Raw genomic sequence first — 13,445 nt, 5'->3', positions numbered from 1 at the left:
AAACTATGCCTGAGGAGCATGGCAGCGAACATGTTAATTTTAATTAATTAGGGGGTACTTGGTTAATAATGAAAAATTAAGAAGGGGTACGCAGATATCTGAAGTTTGAGAAACACTGGAATAGGGGATCCAATTGGAATTGTGCATGTTGAGGTTCTCAATCATGTATCATCATTTTAGATTGTGACACCCTTTAGCAAATCTTGGGTGGTATGGTCACTTAAACAGGGGAGAGAAAAGATTAGCAAAACAAGTGTTCATTGCCAGGTTGGCAGGAAAAAGTCCCAGAGGAAGACTAAGATGTAGATGAATTGATACCATAAAAAGCACCTTAATTTAAATATAAGATAAGATAAGAAATATAAGATCTGATAATATTGGAATCTTGACAGATAATAGATTAATTTTGAGGAAAATTATTGATCAGAAGCAGTGGTGAGTTATGGAAATTTTAACAAAGGGCTCGCATCATCGAGTAAAAAAAAAAGCCATATTTCACACAAAAACATTTATTAATACAGCTTGTGTACAAATGCTAATCAGAAAGTATGAGGGGACAATCAACCTGTAAAGGCTATCATTTTTAAACAAATATTTAATGATCCAAACATGAAATATTTGCACACAATCATCAGTGTTAATTGTCTTACATAAGAAAAACATTTTTTAACTATCAAAATATAATAAGAATAAAATCTTTTATAATCGCACATATGAAATAGTCCACATTTTTTATAACGAAATAAATTTCTTTTGTTTGCGATAGAAGTTTTTATGACAAACAATCTATAAATAATAAATAAATATTATCTAAACACAATACTATTGAAGTATGTTATATTTATCTTTTGTTTTTAAACTTCAAGTGATAATCAACGGGGGCATTATTTTATAGTCCTATTTTACTGAGATAGGAGTGTTGGTAGCTTGCTCCACCTTTGCAACGAGTTGCCCTGGTGTTGTACCACCTTACCCCAGTCCTGAAGATACTTTCAGACGCAAACTTTGTTTGCTCACACTTGGATAAAGGATTAAACTAATTTTATTATAGTCCTATTTATTTATATGCGATTACCAAAAGTGAATACTTATTTGTAAATTGGTAGTAACAGTAACTATAATATTTTATTTAATAAAATCACTTTGTTAGGTTATCGTATGAGTTTTTTGCTTAATATATTTCAAAAAATTATTTTTTTCTTTTTTTTGAAAAAATAAAGAAGTAAACAAGAAGAACAAGGGGCTCGCAAATTTGAGAAAAATTTATAACAAAGGGCTCAGGCGAGCCCCTTATAGCTCACCACTGATTGGAAGTTAGTAATAGTGTAACTTTTTCATATAGTACTATTATAATTATCCTGTACACCCCTGTACATATCAGGAATTTGATGATGATAATGATGAGGTTGCCCAGAAAGATGATCTGACTACTTGGAAAGCTGGATTGCAGGTGGTCATGTTTTGTGGAAAGGAATGTGAACAGATCTGAGTAGTTATCAGTGTTTGGGAATCGGTAAATGCAACAGAATATTATTAAATGGAGCACAAAGACCTCGAGCCAAAGAAGGTCAAATGCAGTGGATTCTAAATTAGCCATTCTCTGGCAGGCTATGTCAGATTTTGCAAAAAGCACAGGTGCCACCCTTATGGTGAAAAGAATCATGAGATGTATACTTCAGGCACTGAAGGTGGGCGGTAGCAGATGTAGCTGCAATTTGGTTTCTGTCAGGAATAAGATGTCTGGTCTGGAAGACCGTAAGTGATGGTGAATGTCATTTATTATTGTGTTAATGCCGCAGATTCAGAACACTGAATATAATCGAAATAATACTTTTTTTTTTTTTTTTTTTATATGTCGGAATGACTTGATTTAGGATTTCAAATTTTCCTGCGATGAATGAATTTGTGGATGTGAAAAGAGATTCTGGCTTGGTATGTATATTGTGTCTGGTTGTGATGTGACTTTTTGATGGGATTGGTTTATGAGAGAGATTCATTTTTGTCACAGTGTTACTGTCATTGTGTGTAGGGGTCTTCATAAGTTTAATCATGATTTGATGGAAGTATATAATGAGAGAAGATACTCTCATATATGACTTCTATACAGAGAGAAACGAAACCAGTCTTCATGCTATGATGTTGACTCGACAGTGCCCCCCCCCCACTAAAATAATGATTAGTACCAAGCATAATCATTTAACTGATACAAGTGCAAAAATTTTCTTGTATAATGACACCTGTGGGAGTATCAATAACTAGAGAATAACATGTATACCACAGTAAAATAAATTAAAAATTGTATTATGTAAATATTTCATCTTATATATAGTTCGCCCACCGATTAGAGATCCTTCGACACTTCTGCACATCTTAGAAAAAGGAGAATCCATTCCGATAATAGGGTAATCAGTCCGTATTGTGGGTGAGTTGTTTATTATTACCGGTCGGAAAATTAACTTCTCTTTTATGATTATTGTAGTTAACTATGTTGCTTGTATAACAGCTGGAAAATTTTACCTATAAAGCACGTGATTTCATGTGTTGGCGACCAATTCGGACGTCCTTCATTTCTTTCTCCCCTTCAGAATGAATCGACTATTCTTGGAAAGACGCGAAGCAGGGACCTACAAACGGTGGGCGAACTATATCATAAGTTATCATCAGTACAATTATCGAACAATAGGAATTGAATTAGAAATCAGTAGAGCACATGCTTAAATTGGAATCCCTCTTGGTATATAGTCACACATTAATGGATTAAAAGTATTGGGTTGAAATTAAAATGAATTAAATTAAAATATATAAGAAATAAATTTATTTAATACAATTTAGGATAACAATTTCCCAAACTTTTGAAATAGTGAGGTGGTCATTAAGATTGAGATTAGGTCTATGAAGTAGGGCTTCAGCACTTTCTTTATATAAACGTTCATGTTTATATATGGAACTATATAGCAAGCTTACTTTTTTTCCTTACAAGAATAAAAGACATTAAACTAGTAGATACAGGCATGTTAGTAAGCTTTTGTTAAATTCTGAATTAAACAAAAATTAAATTAATTTACGTTTCCTTCAGACTTAACATGGGCTTGCAATTTTGAACCAATTATTGATGTACCAGAATATACCAGACTCTTGTAAATTTCACTAAAATATTACTAAGCTGAGAATCCTTCATTTAATATGTGATATTATAAAGTATTGAGAATTGCTAAACTGCTTAAGTGTAAGTACTTATAAATTGCTGGGTGAAAGAGATAATCCGATTAAATAGAAATGGCCGGAATCGAAACACGTATCATAGAGTACAGGTGCACCTTTTCATAAGCAAATAAGTTCCCCCACCACTCATACGCGCAGAAGAGTAGGCTAAGATTTCTGTGTGTGGCATGCAGCACTGGGTGATGTGAGGTGACGCTGAGAAAATGGGAGGAGTAATTGATGACGTGGAGTGAACGTGTGGCGCGCAATTTAAAAAGTCGTGCAGCACCAAGAAAGCTCTCTGGTAGTCGTGCTCTTGTGCTTCTGGTTCTTTAGGCGGAGTTCTTAATCTTACTCTTGTGTGGAGTTGCGCTCCGGAGTTTTCGGGCAGTCTTGCTGATGTGTATGTAGCCTCCTCGTGGCATCCCCTCGTTCCCTGTGGATTCGAGACAATGACGGAGGAACTTTGCCGTAGATTTCCCAACAACTTACCGGTCGACGACCAGCCCAGCAGAAGGTATTCATCGATGCTTACGGAGGTGTCGTTATGGTGTTGAACGAGTTCACCATGGAACAACGTCTACCTATTTTCAGCGGCAGAAGTAAGAGCAGATTGAAACCTTGAAGAATACCTCAGAGAAAGCAGAAGGAACGTGGTGTTGAAAGTAATTGTCCAGACGAGATATGTAAAGTGGCCAGATAATTCCCCAGCAATTGATAATGTTTAATCCATGTTTTATTATCTGTATTAGAAAAATATATGTCAAATTTAGGAAGAACTCTAGAGGATGTTTCTTTGAATGATAAAGTAATAATGAGAATTTTGAGTATTTTGTTACGTAAATTAATTGAGAGCACGTGGAGTCTAAGAATTGTCTTTTAATTATAGAAAGGGTTATGAGAATTTTGTGAGAAGAAATTGTATAAGAGCGCATGAAGCTAGTCTAGTTATTCAGCTAATAATTGTCCTTAGCATTATTGATTAAGTGTGATTTTTCAAGTGTAAACTGTAAACATTAACTGAAGTTCTTTGTCATGCATGCTAAGATAGATATTGAGAATCTAAGTAAATTAGTGCTCATTCATTAGCAATTGCAGATTAAATATTAAGAGTGAATTCATGGTATGTACAATGTTTCAATTGAATTAAATGTTTTGTTTCTTTTGTTTAACTGATGACTTGCCTGATTTTCTTCTCTTGTTGCACTTGCTCATAAATTACGGACCACAGCAGGAGATTAAATTATAGAGAGGCTACGACTGCTAAACTGTGTTCTGATTCCTCGATTCTACACTATCTGTTAATCTAGGATTCTGGGTAGTGCAGTGAAGAAAAATAAATTTTCCCTGAATCCGAAAAAGGAATTAGAACCAGTGTGAGACAAAGGAATGGGTATCCGCCATTAGTAATTCCCTTGTCCCACAAACCACTAGCATCATTCTTATAAGTATAGATCAGCCAAGAGAGATATAGAAGTTAAGAGAATTAAGATTGAAGATAAAGTTGTAGTATAATTAAGAATAATCAAGAGGTAAAGATAAGAGAATATACAGGGTGTTCGGGATAAATTTGACAGTTTCGTAAGGAAAAAGAAAATCTTCTTTGTATCTATTAAATTTAATGAATTGACAAAAAAACATTACAGGCAGAGTTAATTACAATACTATCAACAAGATTTACTCAAAATAACCACCATTAGCATCGATCACAGCTTCAATTCTGCTTCGGAACCTCGAACAAGCTGATGCTACAGTCTCCCTGGGAAGGGCTGCAAAAACTGTTTTAATTTTATCCATTAACTGGGCTTTTGTATTACTGGAAGTGCGATTGGTGTCTTTTTCAACTGCGCCCCATACAAAATAATCCATGGGGTTAAGGTCTGGGGAGTTTGGAGGCCAAACATTTGGACTGATGAAGTCGTAGAAATTTTCAGACAACCATTTTTGACTTTTCCCAGAGGTGTGGCAAGGGACCGAATCCTGCTGCCATACATACGGCCTACCATTGGCTACCCTTGTTATCCAGGGCTTGACTACAGTTAGCAACTCCACGAACAAAGCCCGAATTCCAATGCCAGGGTTCTTCAACACCTGTTCCTGCAGATTTGCGAGGAATTCTGCTGTACGAACGCAATCAGATCGTCTGCTAGGGATCTTTCTTCTTGCTACATCCTCGTAGTCACCATTGCAAGTCTCTAGTTCATGCCTGATTGTTTTTACTGTATTCAGGGAGCATTGGGCAGCAGTCGTAATATCCTTATTTTGATGGCGGGCACGAATCATCATGATACAAGTTATTCTCTTCCATGATTCAGGTGGGTTCCAGCTATCCATCCTTTCTGACATCTTGTATATGAATGAAGAAGGGTCCAAACTTTTAAATGAAGAGAAGTGTGTGTTAATACATGTAACTTACGGAAAAATATAATTAATTATAAATATGTCAAATTTATCCCGAACACCCTGTATACTAAATATAGAGTAAAATAATAAGAAATAAAATATGGAGAAAGATTTTACACTTTGACATTGTCTCTCTCTCTTCCCTAATATTCCTCACAGAGACAACAGAATTTTTAACCCAAAAATTTCCATCGGACATAGTGAAATTATTCAGATTTGCAATTACATCAGGTTATGTCACGTGAAAAGATTAAATACATAAACAACAGGAAGGGACTTCAGTGGACTCACCCTTATCACCTAACATAGCCAACTTTTTTTTTTTGAACACCTGGAGGAAAGAATTTTTGCTCTTGACCCAAAACCAACAATTTTTCTCTGGTACACTGATGACATCTTTGTAGTTTGGAGTTACACAGAACCATGACTCTACTCATTTCTACAAAAAATCAACACCCTCCATCCTCGTATCAAATTCACACTAGAAAAATAATCATCAAAAGATATTTCCTTTCTTGATATACACATCTAGCATAAGCAAGATGGATTCATTTCCACTTCTATCAAAAACCAACTTCTTCAGTTGTTACATTTGTTACTTAACAACTAGTTACATTTGTGATAACAAGAAATAAAATTTAACAGTTACCTATTTTTCCTCTCTCTCTCCTTTTCTTTTTCTTTTTTTTTTCAAAATTTATTTGACATATTTGTGTTAAGAAGAAAAAAAAAGACTGCCTAGCTAGCCACTTATGAGCTGAAAATACACTGAATGATCAGTGTACTTTCAGTGTAGCAGATTTTGGATTTGAACTGATGTTTTCTTGAACAGTATTTTTATGACTGCTTCATTCAAAGTAGTCTAAAATTGTCCTCCCTCTGATTACGCTGTTGTAACTAGTTGAGTTTTACAAGGATCATTGTTCTTAATTTTTATCACTTATTTATTTATTTATTTTTTATGTGACTCCCACTCGCAAAAGTTTATTTGTATACCTATAGTACATTTTGTGCCGTGAGTGAGCTAAGGATTTTTTTCTATTTTTATCATTATATATATATGTGAAAAATTTTTTTACCTTAGGTATAATATATGTTAAAGATACCAAGTAATTTTATAACCTTGGTTTTAATCCTTTTTCCCAAGTAAGCAAACAGACAAGTAAGTCAAGTTTGCTCCTGAACGTGGTTCAAGACTTATGGTGGTGGTGCAACACCAAGGCAACTCGTGGTAAAGATGGATTAAGTTCTGATCACTTTCCTTAGTATTTCCCATAAATGTAAAACACATCTCTTAGGAGATGTATGATGTTATACATTATGGGTGGGGGTCACTACCCAGACTGGTTTCAACCTTTATTGAGGTCTCATCAGTGTGTAGGCAGACCCTGAAATGCCAAGGTTTAAGTAATACAGAGCTTATCAATTTTTACCTATGCAAGTTGCCACAAGGCGCTTTGTATTTTTAATTTATTTTGACATAGTCTGGAAACCATGCTCTAGAGACCAAGGATGGAACTTTTTCAAACCACTTCAGGCCTCCAATAAACAGGGTGGTGGCCCCACACCAGGCAATGAAATCCATCTCCCACCTAAAATGATTACAGAAAACTTATGCCACTGAATCTGGTCTATTTAAATACGATATTTCATTGATCTAAAAAAGTTAACTAAGATTTAATGAATTCAATATATATTTAGATAGAAAAAAAAAACACACCTAATGATCACCTATTATTGGGTCAGGAATAATACTGTAGGTCAGATATGAAATTGATGAAGACCACTTTACTACTTCTGGTCATTTAACATTAACCTGCATGTTTATAAATGTGTGCTTTAATAAAAGTCATGGTTATTATCTTTTGCATTCTGGTGCAGTGATAATAAATTTCTCTGTTTGACAGTTTTTGAAGTTGAAACTTTTTACTTCTTTTTTTTTTCCTTTTTACGTTTTACCAGATTCGTCGCAGTATTCGCCCTTTTTTTCAAGGGAGTAGGCAAATAGCATTATGGTACGATGTTCTTACATGCTTAACTACTAGAGTAGCTTTGGCATACATAGTCTTCCCTTTTATTCTACTGGAATGTGGTGCCTCTCTTATGGTATATTGGTAAGTTGCTTAGATTATACTTACTAATTAATGTAAAAATTTAAGGCAGTAGTAGATGTTGAAAGCATCATCATCATTATTTTTTCTTAATGTGAATCTTGCCCACAAAACATTTTTCAAATCTATAGCACATTATTATTGTCTGTGGACTAAGGTAATGATAGATAATTCACACTTTCTCAAGAGACTGAAAGTGGAACATTTTTAATTCACTTCAGGTTTTCGGTAAGCAGAGTAATGAAATTCATCCTTCTAAAAGTCATTCATAAACATTCTTGTTCATGGATGTTATGTAACAATTTGATTAATTCATGAAACATGTGTCACTGCCACCTTAAATGGACTTATATCTCCTGGTAGAAGGCCAATAATAATAACGTATTGCTTAGATCAGTGTTTCTTAACAGGGGCAAAAATTAGTTTTTGATGCAAAAAAAAATATTACGATTTACTCTAGCTAGCAATGTATCGTTGCCAGACGAAAGATAATGGGCATATATTAAATTAAAGTTGCCAAAAAGTTATATTTTTGTTTAATCCTATATCCAAGTGTAAGCAAACAAAGTTTGTGTGTAAAGTATCTTCACGACTAAGCTACTTGTATATAGAGGCTAATGAGTTCACCTTAATTGCCTTAGTATCCATAATTCAAAGCACATATCCTTTTGGACATGTACAATGCAATGCATTATGGGAAGGGCCACTACCCAGACCAGTTTCAACCTTTATTGGGGTATTGTTTACCTTAATTGCCTTAATATCCCATAATTTAAAGCACACACATCCTTTGGATGTGTGCTTTAAATTATGTACATTGTACATAACTCCAATGTATATGCAATGCATTATGGGAAGGGCCGCTGCCAAGACCAGTTTTAACCTTTATTGTGGTATTGTTAAAATGCAGGGTACCTATCCAAAAATTCTGAGTGGTCTACAAAAATCACTCTAAATCTCACTGAGTTACCCTAAAGGATCACTACTAAACTCATCACTCATGACCTAAATCACTCCAGGACAGGAAACTCAGCTGTGGCTCCACCATTGACAAGCAAAAACCTGCCACTGAGCATCACCATTCTATTCCTCAGGAAACAAGCAAGCCCAGAGACAAACATTATTAAATTGAGGAAAAATGCAGGGATTACCTCTCCAAAACCTCTGAGTGATCTGAAAAATCACTCTAATCTCACTGAATGACCCAAAAGGATCACTTCTAAACTCCTCAAACTCTACTTGGTGGCAATAACCAGCCACCGAGCAGAACTGCTCTATTCCCAAGGAAGCAAGCAAGCCCAAAGATGAACATTATTAAAATGTCATTAGTGTGAGCCAGACCCAGAAGAGATACCAAGATTGAAGCAATGCAAAAGTCATATATTTCTCATGTACAAGTAGCAAAAAGGTGTAACACCATTATAAAAATATTCTGGATTAGAGATAGTAGTAGAGAGTTTTTCATTTGGTTATTAATTAAATTAAAGTCACCAGGAAATTATATTCTTGTTTAATACTTTATCCAGGTGTAAGCAAATGTTTTGCCTAGTCATGAAGATACATCATGCACAAAGTTTGTGCATGATGTATCTTCATGACTAGGCTACTTGGTAGCCTAGTATCCCTTGACAGGTAGTCTAGTCATGAAGATACTTCACCTGTAAAACTTTGTTCACTTACACTTGGATAAAAAATTAAACAAGAATATAATTTCTTGGCATCTTTAATTTAATTTATAGCCAAGTGAAAAAACTTTCTGCAACAATGGGCCTATATAACAAGTAAGGATATATACTTAATTTTTAATCTTGTGAATAAAATAGAATGTCCCTTTGAGGATATTATTTTATATTATTATGCTGTATTCATAGCTAATGTGTTCATTGCATAAAAATATACTGCATTTTTATCACTTTTCATATTATACTATTTTATATTATAATATTATAAATTAAAGGCCTAAGTTCGATTCTTGTCATGACGGGGGGGGAATCTTTATATGGACTTATTCAATCGAAGTGAGTTAGCCGATCTCATATGAAGGTAGCAGAGTTTTTTTTCTCCTGGAAACTCGGGGGGTTTTTCATCCTGCATACAGACAAATCGGCCCTTCAGAACACACGCAATTTACAGACAGAAAATACTAGTTGTTGTTGGTGGTGGTGGTAGCAGTGGTGGGCAGTAGTTGGCGTCGATGTAGATGATTGGTAGTAGAGGTTCAGCGTGGTGGTGAAGATGGAGAGTTGTAGGTGTCCTCCCATGAATAATAATAATTATTATTATAAATACTGTCATTAAAAACAGTTGAATTGCTTTATATACTGATGTGGCTAAAATACAGTACTTCTAAGTTTTCAAACCTCTTACATAGTTGAAAGAGGTTTTAATTCAGTGAATAAAATCTTAAAAAGAAAGAAAGAAAAACAGATTTAACCTATGCTCAAGAGAAGACATTACCTGAAACCAAACATTGCATAAAGATCCCATTGAGTAAAAATAATAAACATAAAGTATATTGATCTTTTAAATTTCATTACATTAAAAAAGTTCATAAAAGAAATTGATAGGGTAAACATGGAATAAAAATGGCAACCTTCAGCACAACTGGGTTTACACTACTCAGATGACTGCTTTGGATTTATTTGGATCTTCATTTGTGGATAGTTAGTTTTTCTAAATAACTATTGTTGACAAGGTCAACAGGTCCTAGAGGCTGTAGGTATCTGTTGACTTTTAATTCGTGCTTAATGTTTTCTGCCTATTCACAACTGGTATCTAGATAGTTCTGGAAAATAAAAACTTGGAAATAAATATAATAGGAAATAATCTGTGGATTCCAATAATTAATAATACAAGAGCCAACTTGGTATCATAATATTATAAATTGTTATTGAACTTTATGCTGAAAGTTGCCACTGTTTGTAGGTTGCATATAGCAAGCCCATTTACTTAGTCTTTTGTTTTTATTTTTAATTTTATTTTTTAGTAGATATTGGTGATATTCTTAAATATAACTGGTGGTATTTTGTTTAATCTTGACTATTTTATGTGATATTATTACCAAAGCATTATGGCATTGATGCGTACAAGAAAAATGGTGATCTAGACATTGATGTTGAATGATATCAATATGCAGGATTTAGTATTTCTGTTTAATGTGTTCCTCTGAGAGTGAATGATTTGTGGTACGAGAGCAAGAATATTTGTTGGAAATGTTTTGCCAGTGAATGTAAGAAATGCAAGTCATGTTGGGAGTCAAAATATTGAATTGAGTGATATTATGGATATAAGGTAGGATTGTGGAAGTGTTATGGAGATTGTAGTGGAAGCAGTGAATGATTGTGCATGAAATACAAATGAGAGCTTAAAGGAAGTGGTGGAAAGTAATAATGTGAATGATGAGATGCCAGTGTAGAAAGAAATTGCACACTGACACAAATTCCTTCACAGAACAAAACAGTATGAAGATAAAATATGTTAGTGAAGCTGTAAGTTTGCAGAAGAAAAGTGAACCAATTGATTGTTTTAGCAGGCACAAATGATTTGAAAGGTGAGAAATATGCGATGAGAGAAGATATGAAAGAGTTGTTAGAAGAAGCAAAAATGAAGAATAAGAAAGTAAAGATTGTGAGTCTGCTGCCTTGATATGATAGGACAGAATTGAAAAGGGCCATATTAATATAAAGAGTTTATTAAAAATAAACAATTAAAAAAAACCGACAAGTTTCATGGATTGTAAGACTTGCGTCATCAGGGGTAATGGTACATAAAAGTTTTCCACAACAACAGCTTGTTGACAATTAATTACACATATTAGATGTTTTTTAATAATTTTACAACTGTTAAATAATTCAGAAACCAGAATACAAATGATATATTCGTTACTGTTTGCGTGCTGGAATATTGCTAGTTGTTGTCACGTTCTGTGGTTCACGTGTACTATATCCTAGGTCCATGGCAGTTAAATTTTTGAAGAAGGCAGACCACACTCAATGTAAAATTTCTTTAAATTTTCTTGTGAAACAATTATTATCTATGTATGACATGTTTATTACTAAATAGTTTAGGGAAATAACAACGTAGACTAGGATATACATTAAAATAACTTTTTAATACAAATCCAATATTTCGGCAACGCCACATTGCCATTTTCAACAGGAACTTGTGAGCAAGACACGTGCATGCAGGCACAGCAAACAGTAAATGAGGACGAAACAGGAAGCTATTCTTTCTCCTAAAGTCCTATTGGTGCCCCCTAGCGGGCAATGTTGGTATTCTTGGGCGATTGGGCTGAGGTCTTCTGATGTAGGTTTCCCAAATTTGAGGCAGTCTCATGCAGCAGCCAAATTTGTTGAGGTTTGAATTGTTTCTTAGGGCTGAGGCTGATTCCATGAAAAGCCTTTCGTACATGTATTTACTACGGTGAATGATCGTGGCTTTCTTCCACCGTATTCTATGGCGGGTATCCAGAGCATGGTCTGCAAGACCAGAGTGGCTGTATTGGTGGAACCGGATGTAATCCTTGTGTTCTGTAATTCTGATATTGGCTGTCCTGCCTGTTTGGCCAAAGTAGGACAGCTGCAAGGGACCTGGTATACACCAGGTAGGTCTGGGGGGGGGGGGGGGTCTTTAGTGGAGCGGATAAGGGATGTCAATTTCTTATATGGTCTGTAACAAGAAGTTAAGCCGTGTTTTTTTAGGATTTTTGTAATTTTTTCAGAGGTGCCTCTGATATAGGGTATGGTGATGGATTTAGAGTAATCCTTGTTGTGACGGGGAGGGGTTTTGGTTTATTGGTTTCAATATTTTTTGGATTGTTTTGGGAGGATAGCCATTGGCTGAGAAAGTGTTGAGAATGGTTTAGTTCTGTGGTTAGGGCATTGTCATTTGAACAGATAAGTTTAGCCCTGTTGTGTAGTGTCTTAATGACACCATATTGTTGTGAGGAAGGGTGGTGGGATTGTTGGTGAATGTATCTGCCTGTATGGGTTTAGTTTGGTGCGAAAGGCTTTTCATGGAATCAGCCTCAGCCCTAAGAAACAATCCAAACCTCAACAAATTTAGCTGCATGATTGGTTTCAATATTTTTTGGATTGTTTTGGGAGGATAGCCATTGGCTGAGAAAGTGTTGAGAATGGTTTAGTTCTGTGGTTAGGGCATTGTCATTTGAACAGATTAGTTTAGCCCTGTTGTGTAGTGTCTTAATGACACCATATTGTTGTGAGGAAGGGTGGTGGGATTGTTGGTGAATGTATCTGCCTGTATGGGTTTAGTTTGGTACGAAAGGCTTTTCATGGAATCAGCCTCAGCCCTAAGAAACAATCCAAACCTCAACAAATTTAGCTGCATGAGACTGCCTCAAATTTGGGAAACCTACATCAGAAGCCCTCAGCCCAATCACCCAAGAATACCAACATTGCCCGCTAGGGGGCACCAATGGAACTTTAGGAGAAAGAATAGCTTCCTGCTTCATCCTCATTTACTGTTTGCTGTGCCTGTGTGCACATGTCTTGCTCACAAGTTTCTGTTGAAAATGGCAACATGACGTTGCCGAAATATTGGATTTGTATTAAAAAGTTATTTTAATGTATATCCTAGTCTATGTTGTTATTTCTCTAAACTATTTAGTAATAATGCATAACCAATGTCTAAGCCTTTCCACTAGAAGTATGACATGTTTGTCTGTTGCCAGAGTACTTGTTTGGCAGTAGTGGCTGTGTGGAATGCCAA

General features: G+C 35.1%; 1 protein-coding gene across 2 annotated transcripts in view; it reads left to right on the top strand.

Annotated features, from left to right (window-relative positions):
• oys (lysophospholipid acyltransferase 6) overlaps positions 1–13,445 on the top strand; it is a 325,432-nt gene that overhangs the window by 288,125 nt on the left and 23,862 nt on the right. For both annotated transcript variants that reach the window (XM_090411054.1, XM_090411053.1), the window contains exon 13: positions 7,567–7,718. In XM_090411054.1, coding sequence (XP_090267180.1) covers positions 7,567–7,718 — 152 coding nt within the window. The remainder of the gene's footprint in view (positions 1–7,566; positions 7,719–13,445) is intronic.

The sequence above is a fragment of the Typopeltis vanoorti genome, chromosome 21 (genome assembly GCF_054136105.1).
Source record: "Typopeltis vanoorti isolate ZY-2024b chromosome 21, IOZ_Tvanoo_1.0, whole genome shotgun sequence".
Lineage (NCBI taxonomy): Eukaryota > Metazoa > Arthropoda > Arachnida > Uropygi > Thelyphonidae > Typopeltis > Typopeltis vanoorti.
Note: the sequence above shows the minus strand (reverse complement) of the source record. Positions and strands in the feature narration are given on the sequence as shown.